At 34.1% G+C, this 16,884-nt stretch overlaps 3 protein-coding genes and 1 pseudogene across 3 annotated transcripts; 1 reads left to right on the forward strand and 3 right to left on the reverse strand.

Moving 5' to 3' along the window:
- The first annotated feature begins 54 nt into the window (after positions 1-54).
- On the forward strand, positions 55-3,375 carry LOC114393204 (catalase-1/2). Its single transcript, XM_028354468.1, has 7 exons — positions 55-325; positions 417-513; positions 592-1,646; positions 1,746-1,835; positions 2,245-2,312; positions 2,411-2,504; positions 3,020-3,375. The coding sequence occupies exons 1-7, from the start codon at positions 311-313 to the stop codon at positions 3,077-3,079; spliced, it is 1,479 nt and encodes a 492-aa protein (XP_028210269.1). The 5' UTR covers positions 55-310; the 3' UTR covers positions 3,080-3,375.
- A 2,640-nt stretch (positions 3,376-6,015) lies between these two features.
- On the reverse strand, positions 6,016-7,471 carry LOC114392045 (probable serine/threonine-protein kinase PBL21). The gene is made up of 3 exons (XM_028353081.1): positions 6,971-7,471; positions 6,451-6,842; positions 6,016-6,339 (listed from the first exon to the last, which is right to left on the reverse strand). Exons 1-3 carry the CDS (start codon positions 7,392-7,394, stop codon positions 6,082-6,084), a joined length of 1,074 nt encoding a protein of 357 aa, XP_028208882.1. The 5' UTR covers positions 7,395-7,471; the 3' UTR covers positions 6,016-6,081.
- Positions 7,472-9,444: 1,973 nt separating this feature from the next.
- LOC114391777 lies at positions 9,445-10,227 on the reverse strand (annotated as a pseudogene).
- A 2,585-nt stretch (positions 10,228-12,812) lies between these two features.
- Positions 12,813-16,850, reverse strand: LOC114394262. Its single transcript, XM_028355942.1, has 5 exons — positions 15,836-16,850; positions 15,178-15,265; positions 14,851-15,096; positions 13,391-13,515; positions 12,813-13,298 (listed from the first exon to the last, which is right to left on the reverse strand). Exons 3-5 carry the CDS (start codon positions 14,969-14,971, stop codon positions 13,011-13,013), a joined length of 534 nt encoding a protein of 177 aa, XP_028211743.1. The 5' UTR covers positions 14,972-15,096; positions 15,178-15,265; positions 15,836-16,850; the 3' UTR covers positions 12,813-13,010.
- Positions 16,851-16,884: the final 34 nt, after the last annotated feature.

The following is a 16,884-nucleotide window of genomic DNA, read 5'->3' on the forward strand; positions in this document are numbered from 1 at the left end:
TTGTTCGTTAGGACTTAGGAAGAGTTTTTCGATAAACATGGTTTCCCTCACCGTTTTTTCTTCTCCTGCTTTTCAGCCCTTCCAAAGAAAGGGTAAAAGATGAACATTCATGATTTATCCTTGTAAGGCGGTGACAAAAAATAATATAGAAAAGAAGATACCAACTAGAAGTGGAAACAAGGAAAAGCGGGTGGTGACTGTATAGTATAAAATAAAATTGTGCCCATAGAAATAGAATAGTGACAGACACACTCGTGAATCGTGATTTAGCATTTACCACACCAAAATCAATCTGCGGAGTCAGAAAGCCATGGATCCCTACAAGGTTTGCTCTTCTTTTCTTTTCTTTTCGGATTAGATTCGATTAAATTTCTCAACTTGCTTGTTATTTTGACTGTGTTTTGTTTTCCATTTAGAATCGGCCATCAAGCGCCTTCAATTCTCCCTTCTGGACTACAAATTCCGGTGCTCCCATCTGGAACAATAACTCATCGCTGACTGTTGGATCTAGAGGTATGGTATTTAATATTTTTCATTGAATTGAATTAGGTTAATTAATACTAGTATTGGGAATTGAATTGGGGCATGCAGGTCCAATTCTGCTGGAGGATTACCATCTGGTGGAGAAGCTTGCAAACTTTGACAGGGAACGGATCCCCGAACGTGTTGTCCACGCTCGTGGAGCTAGCGCAAAGGGTTTCTTTGAAGTCACGCATGACATTTCTCACCTCACATGTGCCGATTTCCTTCGAGCCCCTGGAGTTCAGACCCCCCTCATCGTCCGTTTCTCCACTGTTATCCACGAGCGTGGCAGCCCCGAAACCCTCAGGGATCCCAGAGGTTTTGCTGTCAAATTCTACACCAGAGAGGGTAACTTCGACCTTGTGGGAAACAACTTCCCTGTCTTCTTCGTCCGCGATGGCCTCAAGTTTCCTGACATGGTTCATGCCCTCAAACCCAACCCCAAGTCCCACATCCAGGAGAATTGGAGGATCCTCGATTTCTTCTCCCACCATCCCGAAAGCCTTCACATGTTCTCCTTCTTATTCGACGACGTTGGTATCCCTCAAGATTACAGGCATATGGATGGCTTCGGTGTCAACACCTACACCCTTATCAACAAGGCCGGCAAAGCACTCTATGTCAAATTTCATTGGAAGACCACCTCTGGCGAAAAGTCTCTTTTGGACGACGAGGCCATCAGGGTTGGAGGATCCAACCACAGTCATGCCACCCAGGACCTTTACGATTCAATTGCTGCTGGAAACTATCCTGAGTGGAAACTCTACATCCAAACATTGGATCCCGAAAACGAAGACAGGCTTGACTTTGACCCCCTTGATGTTACTAAGACCTGGCCCGAGGACGTTTTGCCCCTCCAGCCTGTTGGCCGCATGGTCTTGAATAAGAACATTGATAACTTCTTTGCCGAGAATGAACAACTTGCATTTTGCCCTGCCATTATTGTACCTGGTGTATACTACTCCGATGATAAATTGCTTCAAACTCGCGTATTCTCCTATGCTGATACCCAGAGACACAGACTTGGACCAAATTATCTGCAGCTTCCTGCTAATGCCCCTAAGTGTGCCCATCACAACAATCACCATGATGGTTTCATGAATTTCATGCACAGGGATGAAGAGGTAAATTATTCCCCTATACTGTCTAGATTAATTAAGAAGCTGGTTAATTGACTAACTTATGCGTTAGTTGTATAATCACTGACTGCTACTGGTTTATAGGTCAATTACTTCCCTTCAAGGTATGATCCTGTCCGTCATGCGGAAAAGGTCCCCGTTCCTCCTCGTATCCTAGGTGGGAAGCGTGAAAAGGTTAGTTTTGATCGATTTCTTAGTGTCCAAGATATAAAATATTTGTTTGATCATTTCACTTTCTGTAGATGGCAATGAGTATTACACGGAGCCAGAAAATATCTTTATTAGGCATGCTCTTCTTTTTTTTTTTTTGCTCAGCAAGGCATGCTCTTCTTAATGTAATAAATAATGTTGCGTAGCAAATACAATGAAAATTTGATCTTACAAGTGAGGAAACAAATTAGAACCAATACGTTGGTATGTTAAATACCTATCAATTGTTGTTAATAAAGCAAAGGCCTAAATTAGTTTAAATGTTAAGACTGTGTTTAATAATTACGTTTCTATACAACAAATTATTTTAGAAAAATGCTTATAAAACTGTTAAAAGACACTTTAATTAGTGAAGAAATGTGACTTATTGCAGTGCATGATTGAGAAGGAGAACAACTTCAAGCAACCTGGGGAGAGATACCGATCCTGGCCCTCTGACAGGTTCCTTTCATAAATTACAGATATGAATTGATCAATATGAGATATTTTTGTCATTGTCTAAAGATGGGGTATCCTTTGCTGTTTTCTGATTTCTCCAGGCAAGAAAGGTTTGTCCGCCGATGGGTTGATGCTTTGTCTGACCCACGTGTCACCCATGAAATCCGTAGCATCTGGATATCATACTGGTCTCAGGTGAGTTTTTCACATATATACGCTATTTACCACTGTAAGCTATTGAAGAAATTCATGTATTCATAAGAGAAGATCTGTTTCTGTATTATGACTATCGTATTGTACAGCAAAAGCTTACAAGTTATTATAGAGGTGACTAAAAGACTAACTAAAATTCTAGCTCAAAACAGCATAATACCATTGATTATTATTACATATTAAGCTGAATTACTCAACTTCTCCAATAACTATGGGCTCAAGAGCTCCCTTGACACATTTCATTTGACAATAGTCATGGGACATTAGAGAGAGTGTAATGGTTTGATCCTCAGCTTTCTTGTCCCCTTCCCAGTACCCATACCCCTTCCTCTTCTCCCTTGACCCATTGTGGACACTCACACGTAGGGACCACTCCAGTGGTAGGTCCCTTGAACTAAAAAAATAGTTATAGACTGTCTATAGGCTCAAACCATAAAAAGTGAATCTGCATTTGGGTGCTAATTAATGTGATTTTCATGGATGGTATTGCTACGCAGGCTGATCGTTCTCTTGGACAAAAGATAGCATCTCACCTGAACTTGAAGCCAAGTATCTAAGATTGGTGGTGGAAACCCTAGCTTCTAAGAGATGCAGATGTAGGAACAAGTGAGAAGTTTGTGGCACAGTATTAATTTGAAAGGACTGGTCCTTTTATTACAGTATTGCTATATTGTATATTGCTTATTTCATGAACTCAACTTCTTGACTTGTCCACTTAATACTATATGTCCATTGTGATAAGGATGAGGATCTGGACAGTTCCATGATTCTCTGTTTACTTGGGCTTACTCTTCATTTATATTTCAAATAAATTTTATAATGTCAGTTATGATAGTCATCGCTGACTGAAGGAGAATTTTGGCCCAGTGGTTAGAAGTGCTGCCGTGTGACTAGAAACAGATAACAGGTTTGGGTAGCCGAATCTCTCTTCACTTCCACAACTTTTCTTACCGAAAATCTAGATTTTAAGCCTCGTGTATAAATTAAAAAAAAACCTTTGTCGCTATAGCTAATATTATTATGTTGTGGATATTTTATATTTCTATGAACAGAATCACCTTTCACAAAAAAAAAAATTACAATTAGATAATTATAAATAATAGTATTGAGAAAAATAATAAAAATGACAAAGTATAATATTTAATGTATGAGAGTGATGTACTAGACTGAGAAAGAGAATATTAATTAATCAAGGATATAAGACTCCAATCTAATATATAAAAATTGATAATTAAATTGGTAAATTATAAGATCATATTATTACATAAAAATATTAAAATTCATATATTATTTTTTTTCTTGGAGAGGGGTTTGGCCTTACTTCTTGTTGTGTATATATGTGGGATAAGAATTAATTAGTTTATTTTCACTGTTGCTGTGACTGAATAAATTTTATGTACAGCAATAGTGCTTTGACTTCCAAAAGAGCAATTTGGAGGGAGGATTTGCATAATCAACTCCATTTTGTCATCTTTTTTCTTTATTTTTTCTGCTTCAAAATGCCAAAGGAAGTATGGAGGAAAGTAGTAGGAATTCAAAGAAAATTTTTATGGGGGTGGTGATGATGAAAATAAAAAAATAGCATGGGTGAGATGAGAAAATATTTGTAAAAGTAAGGAGGGTGAACTTGAAGTGAAAAATTTGAATTTATTCAATGATGACTCGGGCAAAGAGGAAATGGAACTTATTTCATCAAAAGGATAGTTTGTGGAGTCAAGTTGTTACTTCTAAGTATGGGGGTATGGGGGTTGGCATGGTCTAATGGGAAATAGTGCTTTATCTTGTGAATCTCATTGGTGGAAGGATTTGGAGAAACTTTGTGGGAGTGAGGTGGACAATCCATGGTTTGAAGAGAATACTGTATGGAAGATTGGAAGAGGAGACAAGTGTAGATTTTGGAAAGATGTATGGGTTAATGGAAATAGTTTAGCAAACTTATTTCCGAGATTGTACCTAATCTCGGAGCAAAAAGAGGAGCTTATAGAAGTTATGGGATGTTGGAGGGGGCCTTTTGAGTGGGAAAGTGGCCTTATTCAACAAGTAAAAGCTCTGGTGGAGACTATCTTAGTAAACAAAGACGAATCAGATTACTGGAAGTGGTCAAGATGCGGTTAGCAGTGATATTTTCTCAACAATATGGAGTATAAAGATACCAAACAGAACTGCCTTCATGGTGTGGAGATCATTAAGAAATCGCTTCCCAACAAAGGATAATCTTTTGCAACCTAACATTTTGGCGGAAAATTCTGATCTATCATGTTGTTTGTGTTATGAGGGAAGGGAGTCAGTGAATCATTTATTTATTTCTTGTAAGGTGGCTAGCCCATTATGACGACATTGCTATGCTTGGTTATCACCTGAATTTGTGGTGGTGCAACATGGAAAATCTGGAAGGGTATTTCTGGCAGACAGCAGGTATTGCTAGGAGCAGAGAGGAACGCGAAATCGGCAGATATCATATGGGTGTGCATTGATACAATGTATTTGAAAGAAAATTAATAACATAATTTTCAAGCAGGTGGGGGTTGTCGTGCAATCCATGATTAAGGAGGTCAAATTCGTTTCATGGTCTTGGTTACCTAATAAATATGCAGATTTCAGTTTTTTGCAATGGGCATGTAACCCGGAGGCGTGTATCATTGGATGCTGAACTAAGAAATATTTTTGGTTGAACACATTCACATCATCCTTACATATAGCTAATAATTTTTTTATAATTAATGATAATAATAATAATCCAACGAGTAAAAAGAATTAACATTTAAAACAAAAAATCAAAACCCATAATTTTCTTTCCAATATTTTTCTTCTGTTAGACTGTAATTAATTTTGTTGGAAAATATTTTATTTTAATTTGTATTAGTCTATTTTAAAATATTACGTTGGTGATATTAAATGAATCAATTTTATTATTTTTAAATATTTGATAATTTTTATTTTTTTTGTTTTAAGTTTCTGTGATATACGTATTTTTTTAGTTTTAATTTTTATATAATATATTTAATTTATTTTGAGTTAATTTTGGAAGAAATAAATTGTTGGGAATTAATGCCATGTTTGATAAAGAAGAGAGGAATATGATGAATGAAAATAAAAGAGACAAGTATAAATAAATAAGAAATAAAAAAAATTTGGAAGGCAAATGAATTTTATTAATAGGAAGAGGCCTGAGCTGAACTGAGGTCACATGTGATGAGGAGCATACAATGATAAGGACCTTCACAGGTCAAGAAGAAGAGGAGAAAAATACATAAGGCATGATTACATCATAAAAATAAAGGTGAAATAGCACAATAGGTCTCATAAATATTTTAAAATTATTTCTATTCTAATCTTCTTTATAAAACAAAGCAAATATAATTTCCATATCTCCTTTTTTTTTCAATTTCTTCTTTATCAAACAAATTAAAGGCTAAAAGCAAATTATTCACATGTTAGTATGTTACAAATATAAAAACCAAAAAAAAGTATATTATAGGGATTAAAACAAAATAACAAAACTAAAATAGAATATATTTTTTTTCACAAAAATCATTTAAAAAAGATTACATATTTAATTCTAGTTGCTATTTGTTTCAGTTTCTGATCGTGGTTGGCTGCGCACACCATGCCTGATGATTTCAGAAACTCTTTCAGAGGCCAAGTACTCCAGTGCCACAACAATATCACCAATGGACGGACGAAGATTCGGTTGCTCCTGGAGGCACATTGCCGTAATAGCAATTGCATTGTGCAAACAACGTAAGGGGTAGTTTCCTTCCAAACGAGGATCAACGATATGCGAAAGCTTTCTCCGGTCACTCAAGAATGGGCGAGACTGGAATCACAAGACACAAAATTTTAAGAAATAGAAAGAGAGGTATTGGCATATATGCTAATTAACTAATTAAAATGTGCCATGTAAGAAAGGAAGCATTTACCGACGTACCCATGCAACCAAGCTTTGCTCGCGGGGTCTTCTATTGACATCCATTGCCTTCCGTCCAGTGATCAACTCTAGCAAGACGACACCAAAGCTGTAGATATCAGATTTAAGAGTTAATTTGCCACTCATGGCATACTCGGGGGCACAGTAGCCATATGTTCCCATGACTCTGGTGGAAACATGGGTATTGTCTCCAACAGGTCCTAGTTTAGCAAGCCCAAAATCAGACAGTTTCGGTTTTAAATTATAGTCTAATAAGATGTTGGCAGATTTCAAGTCCCGATAGATAACAGGTGGATTCGCTTCACAATGGAGATACTGGAGACCTCGGGCAGCCCCCACAGCAATGTTCAGTCGAGTTTTCCAACTTAGTGCTTCTTTGTTAGGGTTAGGATCTGAAATACGCACATATATTGATTAATAGCTTATTCACATGCATGCAGCATGGTTCTAAATTACCATGATATATACATGACATGTATATATAATGTTTTGAATGAATGAATAATATTTGATTCCATACCGAAGAGATGGTTTTCGAGGCTACCCATAGGCATGTATTCATAAACCAAAAGCCTTTGATCTCCATGGGTGCAGTAGCCAATCAATTTGACAAGATTGGAATGGTGAAGGAGGCTTAACATAAGAACCTCGGTGACAAATTCCCGATTACCTTGGTGACTTTCACCATCAAGACGTAATTGTTTTATAGCAACAAGTTGGCTTCCTAGTGTAGCAGAAAGACGACCCTTGTAAACCTTTCCAAAACCTCCTTCCCCAATCAAATTCACTTCCTTAAAACCACTCGCTGCCGATGCAAGCTCCCGAAAACTGAAACTCGTCGCTGAGGCTTTCTTGTTGCCTTTATTTGACGACCCTAAACCTAAATTATCAACAACAAGGCCCACATCCTTCCCACGAGAACGAGAAGTACAAAAGCAGCTCATCTCCCTAATCCCTATTCCTCCTCACAATTCAATCAACCTTTCTCCTCCATTAAAAACTAATCAAATACAAGCTGTCTTTTTAAACCTGCTCTTTACGCTATATCTGGAACACCTAATTTAGCCGCATGCCAAGTGCAACAGACTAACTATATCCGTATAATTACCACCTTTATGTAACTGCTTTCTCCTTTCTTTAAGCTAACCTCTTACATCTCTATCTCTAAATTGAGATTTTTCATCAAGCATATCAAATTTTTACATATAATTTTAAAATTATTTCATATTTTACCAATTAACTTTATTTTGACATATACTATATATGCTTCTCAATATATAATTAAGAAAATATCCTCTACAGTGTTATATATCAATAAAGGTTTAATTTATCTAAAACTTAACATACTTAATCATTAATATATATAATATAATATAACTATTAAATTTATTAGAAAAAATTATTGAGTAAATTAATTTTCCAAGACTTAGAACATGTTTGTTTCCTGTTATTCTTGAAACTAATTTTTTGTTTTCATAAAAAAAATACTTTTTAAATAAAAATAGTTTTTGAAAATTCTATTAATTAAAAAATAATACTTTTTTCAGTTTTTAAAATAAAAATCAAATTAAAGTATTTTAAAGATGTTTTAGTTTTCTAATTTATATTTTTGTTTACTCATATTTTTGTTAAGACCCTTAATCAGTGAAAACAATTTATATAGAAAAAAAATACCTAATAAAATTATAATTATCACATTATATATCATAGATATGAAATTAAAGACATAGATATTATAATCAAGTATAATGTGCTAAAAAGGAAATGAAATGTCCAAGTAAATAAAACATAAAAGTACCTAATGAGTTAAAAAGAGAATTAGACATAAGAAAAAAAAATTATCCAATAAAACTGAAAATTGAGAATAACATGTTCACATTATAAAAATAGAAAGTAAAAGGTATATACTATTAATATTTTTTCAATGTTAGGGAGTGCTCGCATATGCACCCGTCAATCGTACTTGGACCAGCCATTGTGTCGCTACGCACTATCTAAAAAATATTTTATAGAACAATTTCTAAGAAAGCGAATAACACAATCAAATGTGCGTATACTTTTATAATTTGAATTTTAATAAAAAAATTAAGAAAAACTAATTACAGTACCCACTGTGATTACGTTGGATTTTACACGTTGCAATATTTTATTTTAATTTCTATTTATATAGATATTAGATCAAAATAATTATATTAACGTATTAAAAAAAGTAATTATAATGAATAAAATCTACTGTAATTTATTTTTTTATGATTGCAATATATATATATATATATATAAAATTATATATATTTTAAAAAAAATATCATTACAGTGAGTAAAATCCTCTCTAATAAAAAACGTCGATATAGTGGGTAAAGTTGTCTGTAATTAGAGTGGGGTTAGTTTTACCATTATAATTACTTTATTTTTATTATACTATAAAAACATTTATATGTATTGTATATAAGAATTATATGGATTAAAATTATTTACCTACGTATATGTAAATATAAGACAATAGAATGGAAGTTATATAATAATTTTAAAAAATACAGTTACAGTAGGTTAAACTCACTATAAGTAATTCTGTATTACTAATAGAAAGATCAAGATAATGTCTTTGTCCATCAAAAATTAATATTTCCTATTTCACAGATAGTCGCAGAAATGCTCATTTTGAGGACAAAACTCATTGTAATTCTTCATTATTATTAACAGAAAAATCGTCTATAATATACTAACTGACAAACTCATTATAATTTATCTGTATTACTGACAATTTTATAGTCCCCTATAAAAAAAACCCCACTGTAGTATTATTCTTAGAATAAGTATATTTCTTCCTTTCTCTCTATATCTAAATAAACACAACAGTTAAAGTAAGACACACACAAGACATACTAAATGAGAAAAGTTTCATTTATTTTTTGGAAAGAAAAGCCTCATTTTCTGTGAGATTATAAGAAAATCATAAATACTTCCTAGCCTATTGGATCTTAGCATAAATGGTAATTAATGATTAAACACAAAATTTTATAAGGAGAAAAGCATGTTTAACCGAAACAGAATATGGTTTGAATAGGGAAAGGAAAGCCATAATAGAAGATGATGGTAGTTAGTTAATTATACAAGTCCAAGTGGAGGGATTGTGATAGTGCAAGATGAGTGCTAACTGGTAATCATAATAACATTACTTGGGGTTGGGTTGAAGAAAGCACAGGATGATGTGTGTAAAAGGTGGTGACATCGGGTTGGTTTAAGTGAGCATCGAGGTGAAATCTTGTGGGGAGATCTGGATTATTAGCCAGAAAAAGGCGGCCATAAGCGACCAAATGGGCAGCACCAGTGGATATGGCTTCATTTCGATCCCTCAGTCCTATCCTAGCCACCAGCCACAATAAAAGTCCCGTCTTTGAAGGCCTTCCTAATTGGTGCTAGTGATGCCGTACATGTGGTTTCATCAAAGTCCTTCTTGTGGAATTATGTTACCATCCTTGGCTCAATCAAGTGAATATAGAGAATGCCCAGTTGACTCAATGACTGAGCTATGTGAATGCCCAATATATGCTTGAGGGTCAGAGTCTCCACAATCATTGTAATCAGCGAAAGGAGACAGCCTAATCCCAGCGTCGTCATCTCTGCCGTTCACTTTGTCCTTTAGGAACTGATCCAGCAAGTACCCGTTTGCTCCATGTGTATCTCTATTCCGTCAAAACCTGCATGGCAGAAACGTCCTTCATTATTAACATCACATATTTATATGTGTATATAATATAGTATCATACCCGCTTCCATGGCATGGTCAAGGTCAAGGTATCACAAAAACAAGCAGTTATGCAGCACGCATGGTCAAGGTCAAGGGTATATATACGTGTGAGATAGATTAAAACTTCCCATCTTGTATGGGTTGAGTAGGGGTATCGCCTCTCTTTCATCCATTTTTTTTGCTTTCTTCTTTGGAGTTGCTGTTCGTGTTCGTATTCGCCACACTCAATTGACTCCCATGAAGTGTCTTGCCATATTATAGTATTTTATTAGTCTTAAACATATTAAATACTCCTTTTGCGCCAAGCTGTCGTTGATGCTTACCTTAGTGACCACTGTGGCATGAGAGGAATCAGGATTTAATATTTTAATCATCATTTGCTTTGAAGAAATACTCCCTCTCTTCCTTTTTGATTGTAAAATTTTGAGATAATTATTAATTATTTTTTTTATTAATAATATTTTATTTGTTTTTATCTTAATTAATATATATATATATATATATATATATATATATATATATATATATATATATATTTTGTGAAGTGGAAAGGAAAAGTATTAACTAGTACAATTGTTTGTCTATTTCATTCATTAGAACATCTTTAACATCAGGTTTAAGTAAGGATATAAGCTTAAGATATAGTCTTTACTAAAGAAATTGGACAGATTTCAACATGGATAATGGATTCTTGTACAAGAATTCTGAAAATATGTACATTGTTCAAAAAGTAAATAAATTTACTCTCTCTCCTTAATAACAAAACACGAGACCAACAGAACGAGAATGTAATAAAGAAATAAAGAATGAGATGAAGAAGAAACAAGCAAACTAAACAAATCAAATAAACAAACAAAAAATAGACATAGGTGGGGGTAATGGTGGAGTTCCGGAAGGGGGAAGGGGGTGGGGCGCGACAGATAAAGAAGAAGAAAGAAAGAAGAAGCAGCATATGAGATGAAGAGAGAGGGAGGAGAAAATAAAACAAAAGCCAACGAATAATGAAAAAAGAAGCACCCTACGAGATAAGGATGGAGAGAGGAGAAAATAAGATAAAAAAAAAGCCAACCATGAAAGGAAAGGGAGAGGAGAAAAAAATATTTAATTTATTAAATATTTAAAAGTAAATTTCATGTGAGACCTACTAAAAAGTTATCCAAAATTCTAAAAAAAAATCTACCACCAAAAAAAAAAATAGAAATCTTGAAAAATATTCAGTCTTACATTAACACTGTGAGGTCTAAAAAACATATTTAAAATCTCAAATTGAAATCTACCGCATGCTACACCCTTGGTAATAGCCACCAAATGCGCTGAAGTCTAGTTTTGTAATCATTGCTTTCATTCTTTTATATTTATTTATCCCATTAAACTATTAAATAATTAAATGTGATATAGCAAAGAAAAAATCCAGACTATCCACAATTCATAATTGTTAATGAAATTGTTTAAGATTTTTTTGGTCTTATATTTCACTTTTAGACTTAAAATTCATTATTTTTAATGATAAACATTTATTGAATTACTTAAATGGTTATGAAATTAAATATATATTTTTTATCATTTAAAGTTAGTTGAACAACATCATGTAATCCGTACTAATGATATTTTTCTTAAACATTACTTTACTTAAAATAACTCTTATAAGCAATGACATTTAAATGATATTTGTGTTGTTACGTTAATATTTAGATTTGACAAAATAAAAAATCTCTCTCTCAATATATATAGTCTCTAATCCAAACATTTATCTATGTATATTGTTACATTAGGCAACATTTACTTTTTACTCTTAAGTCAACTTGTTTATAAACCAAAGCAAGACTAGCTTGAGGGCATATGGAAGCAACATTCACTTTTCAATTCTTAACTTTTAAGTCCGCATTACTTGACCAAAATATTAACGACTTGAAGACAACCGTTATAGAAGTTACATAGTTACACCGACTTTCGGTATTTATCTCATGACATAATTCTCAAACAACTTTGACAATTGAGAATTGCTTTAATTAAGAGCCCCTAAACACAAGAACATCAAGCTCGCTACCTAAAATTGGCATTGTACTTTACCCAACTATACGGGACTATAAATGATAAATGAACTCAAGCAATCAAGTGGCTTTCCACATGGTATATAATAGACCTAACGATTTTTTTCCCGTCAAATATGTTTACATTTATATGGACTCTTCTCTAGTATAAATAACTATTCATTTTTATTCTTTAAGCTCACTCTCTTATTTGAGCATTGGAGTCCATGAAATTCCTATTCTAGTGACTACTACACAACAATTTTGAAATCGAAAAGGCTTTGATATTGTTTTCGAGGGATTGATCAACTGTATATATATGTTATTTTTTTCTTCGTAAGCATCCATTCACAACCAAAGTAATCGCCAAATTGCTTACAAGAGAAATAATTAAACCATATAGTTTCTCCATCTATTAGACATAACATAGATCTTTCTTAGTCACTTTTAGACTTTCAAGAGTAAATTACTGCACCTGAAATTTTGTTAAATTACATATAAACTCCCTGTTTTTTTACCATGTAATGTTCTTCAAAAAATTAGGAGGTGTTGTGTAGGTGTAAAAAAATGAGGGATGTTATGTGTAATTTTAAGAAATATTAGGACGACATCAAATGTGTAATTTTAAGAGTACATTACACCAAAGTCAATTCTCCAATCACTTGTAACGTATTCTCTCTACTCATGTATTTCGAGATGACAAGAAGAGTTCATTATTGGGTTTAAATGTTTTGTTACTAAAAATAACCATACCAATTACAACAAAATGATGGGAAAAAAAGTTACCTTGGCTCTGTCTGATTACTGCATTGAGGGAGATATTTACAATTGTATGTGTTACTATTCTTTTGAGCTGATGGCTGACTCTCAATAAGATCTGGAGAGGTTAGTGTGGGAAAAGAGATGTTATTCTCAATCACTGATGTTTCTCTCCCATCTCCATTACCAGACTTGTTCAGCTTCTGTTTTTTCTTTCTTGTGAACCATGCATTCTGATCCTTGTTTTGGACGACATCCCCATTTAAACCCAAACTCTGTGTGGCACGTACTGTATTTATGCCATAATGTTCCTACAGCAAGTTGACCATATATCAGTAATCCTTTTTCCACTAAACCTTGAAGAGGAAATAGGTAGATTATAATAAACCAGCATGCCATGTACCTTGGCATTCTCAAAGAAAGATTTTAGTCCCTCCAATGACAAATCAAAGTTTTCATATACTCTCAACGGTCTTCTTAGCCACTTTGAAATGAATGCCCTATTTCTTTCTTCCCGAAAGCGTTCATCTATTAATTCCACAAGAATAATTACACCAATTATGATAGAAAAGCTGGTTGAAAGTGTCGAGTTCATATCTATACAAAGAACAGTGTTAAAAAAAACCCTAGTACAAGAATAAACTAGCTGCAATGGCATACTAAAACTCAAGATTATTAGATTCGAAACAAAAAAGGTACTTTGCAAGACAGAACTGCCTGCTTTTATGGTTGCACCATGGGTATAACTGTCATGACTCATGATAAGTTTTATGTTCCATAGGAGAATATTTGCAAATGGTACACTGTCTACTGTTAGAATTATATATTATTCTCTTAATTATCATTAGAGAGAAATTGGAAGTTGTTCATTATTACTTAGATTAGATTGATTCTAAGTAATTAATGTAGATCCTATTTGTTAATTATAAATAAAGGAATAGTGGGTCATTTGACACATAACATTGCATAGTAAATAAGATTGTTATATGATATCAGAGCTTAAATTATTTGTCAGAGAAATAACATGCATAAACCGTCCCCCACTGTCTGTAGGTCCCCGATGGACCTTTTGAGTCGTTGCACTTATTTCGACAACCCTTTCTCCTTTCCCAACAACTTTTCTAACAACCACCACTTGCCTTTAAGCCTTTTTGCTTGCCCCCCTTCTTTTGGTGAGCCCTTCTACTCACCGCACTTTATCGGTGAACTCGAGTTCATTTTTTGGAAACTATTTCGATCATCGTCATCGGCCTTCGTCACAACTCTGACGACCTTTTCAGCTTCCAACCATTATATCTGGTGTGCCGTGGGCTGATCTGTCCAGGTCTGGCCAACGTAAGTTCAGTAGAGCTCTAACGCGCCCACACATGCCACTTTTTTGACGCACTATCTTTAGCCAAACAACGTCGTTTCCAAGCACGTGCAACCATCTATCTGGTCGCGATGACCGGCAATGAGTCACCCACCTTGGGCGACCTTAACCCAATGACAATGGTAATTTTAAAAAAAGTTTCCTTAATCTTGACGAATTAGGTCATTGGATCTTATAAATAGAAGCGGGGTATATCTCATTTCTAGTCTCCTTTTTTAAGTACTGAAACTAATCTGTCCAGTACACTAGGACCACTACAAGAATACAAAGATTAAAAACAATTTAACCTTTTATGTTTAAGATTGTCTCCACAAATGATTTCAATTTGTTAATTTAGATCCTATTATATTTCAAATCTGAGACTCCAAAAAATCCATTCATACAATCAAAAGATTTCCAGACCATTCTCCATTCACTTCTATATGGATAACAACCATGTAATTTGTGATTCTGCTGGATATTATTGTTAGACTGAAATTGCAACTATTTACCAGTATCGTTTCTAACGCATCGCTGAAGAGCAAGCTGGTAATCCAACATGTGAGATCCATTTCTTGAGAAGAAATAAGTTAGTGGTGAGAATAAGCCTGAAATGAGATCAATAAATATCATTGGTAGTAACAAATATTTTGAGCCTAGTCACACATAAAAACAATAACCCCAGACCTTCCAAAGTTATCACTGACATGGCACTTATTTGCAGTATCTGTCTCCGAGTCTGTAGCAACTTTGATTGCCTTGAACAAATTATCAAGTAGATAAATGGCATGCTAACATAAGAATAATAGTATAATACAAATGCCAAACAAATGAGATACCTTGGTAGCACATTCTAGCAAGATAGGGAAACACTGTTTTGAAATATTTGCTTCTTCAAGCTCTCTTAAAGCCTTATCACCAGTCCAACTATACATATAGAAAGCATATGTCATTAAATCCCAGATATAATTCACAAGTTATGAGTTTTATTTTATGAGGCTGTAGCCACCAGAGAACACAACGGTCAAATAATTTTTCAAAATATCAATTCAGTTGCAAGTTTGCAACAGAGGAAAAAGAATTTAATCACTGGAAGTACATAGAGCTTAAAGCAACCCTTCAATTCTCAAATAGTAAGTGACGTGAATGCAAGCAATCAAACAGAAACAAATAAGATCAAAGGATCAATTTCTAATTAACACATTATTAGAGTAGATATCAGAGTAGATATACTTTTATTACAACTAACAGTATCTTCCCAACCCAAGTGGAGTCTCATTTCCCCAATGCCCTTTTATTCAGTTTGATTATTGCAATTCCAATCAATTACTAATTGCAAATAACACTATAAGGCATGTTTACATCAAATCTATAGAAAACCAACTTCTATAATACTAGAAAATTCTAGAGCCTCAAGATCCAAATTACAAAATGAAAAATGCATTCACAAAATAATAATCAATAGAAGCATAAAGAATGACAAAATCCTTAACTTACCACATAGTGCTGAAAATCACGTTTTTCTAGCTTGTTTTTCTTTTGTTCCATCCAACTAGTAAGGTCCTGCACAAATGCAGCACTCACTACAAATATACCGTCACTGAGGATAAACTTATAAGTCAAACATTTCAAACCCAATATATAATCCTATTAGGTGTGTCATTTCATATAGTGGTTGGTAAATTGCAGCATTAATAGAACAAAGTTGCTGGAGCTCCACTTGTAGTTCTTTCAAAGGTATGGCCATATAGTTAAGCATCATTATTAGTAACAATGAAAACAAAAGCTATAATTATTAGAGACAATAAAAATAAAAGCTGTAAGGTTCATAACATACTATCCAAAACATCTTCTTCAATATCCACACTGCCAACATCACGAGCAATGTCCTCTATATTGCTGCAAAGTGTAAGCATGCGAGGATCATTTCATAGAAAAAAACAGGAATAAACTACTACCAAACTATACAAATTTTTCATTCAGCTTTACATTGGATTGCATACAACTGATGGTTTGTGAAAGACATCCGGAATCCATATATTATCTAAAAAAATAAAATAAAGCAAATTCAATTTAACTGGACTTTTAGAACTGTTTCATTGACTTGGCAATTAAATAGAAAGAGAAGAACAGCTCACTGAGCTTCGTCAAGAATAACTATGGCTCCTTTAATATCCTCATCCATTGCTGCCCGAATGACTGGATTAATGATGTAGTTATATACTTATATGGACAAAATACCAATTGTGCATCATTTGACATAGAACAAGCAGCATAATAAGAGCAACCTGAAAGTGGTGGATTCTCAAGGAAAGTGCACGCTGAACGCATCGAGTGTGAGAGTGGTGTCGCCGGAGCGACGAAGAGGGGGATCAATGATAAAGGTGGCGCAATTTAACATGTCTGTCACTTTACGGGGTGAGATGCATGTGAGGGAAGTGTGTCTATAGATGGAGGACATGGATGGAACAGAGGAGAAGACGCGTGTTGGATGAGGCAGCAGGGGAAGTAGCCAGCAAGAGAGTGACACGTGTTGCACGACCCAT

Source organism: Glycine soja, chromosome 17 (assembly GCF_004193775.1).
Source record: "Glycine soja cultivar W05 chromosome 17, ASM419377v2, whole genome shotgun sequence".
NCBI classification, from domain to species: domain Eukaryota; kingdom Viridiplantae; phylum Streptophyta; class Magnoliopsida; order Fabales; family Fabaceae; genus Glycine; species Glycine soja.

Excerpts from the sequence above, each read along its gene's own strand:
- LOC114393204 (XM_028354468.1), top strand. Across the intron at positions 514-591 it reads GCTGACTGTTGGATCTAGAG|GTCCAATTCTGCTGGAGGAT; the intron begins GTATGGTATTTA and ends TGGGGCATGCAG. Across the intron at positions 2,505-3,019 it reads GGATATCATACTGGTCTCAG|GCTGATCGTTCTCTTGGACA; the intron begins GTGAGTTTTTCA and ends ATTGCTACGCAG.
- LOC114392045 (XM_028353081.1), bottom strand. The coding sequence starts at position 7,394 with ATGAGCTGCTTTTGTACTTCTCGTTCTCGTGGGAAGGATGTGGGCCTT. Across the intron at positions 6,843-6,970 it reads CCTCGAAAACCATCTCTTCG|ATCCTAACCCTAACAAAGAA; the intron begins GTATGGAATCAA and ends TGCGTATTTCAG. Across the intron at positions 6,340-6,450 it reads AGCAAAGCTTGGTTGCATGG|TCTCGCCCATTCTTGAGTGA; the intron begins GTACGTCGGTAA and ends TTGTGATTCCAG.
- LOC114394262 (XM_028355942.1), bottom strand. The coding sequence starts at position 14,971 with ATGATATTTATTGATCTCATTTCAGGCTTATTCTCACCACTAACTTAT. Across the intron at positions 13,516-14,850 it reads ATGCGTTAGAAACGATACTG|ATGAACGCTTTCGGGAAGAA; the intron begins GTAAATAGTTGC and ends TGGAATTAATAG. Across the intron at positions 13,299-13,390 it reads CTTTCTTTGAGAATGCCAAG|GAACATTATGGCATAAATAC; the intron begins GTACATGGCATG and ends AACTTGCTGTAG.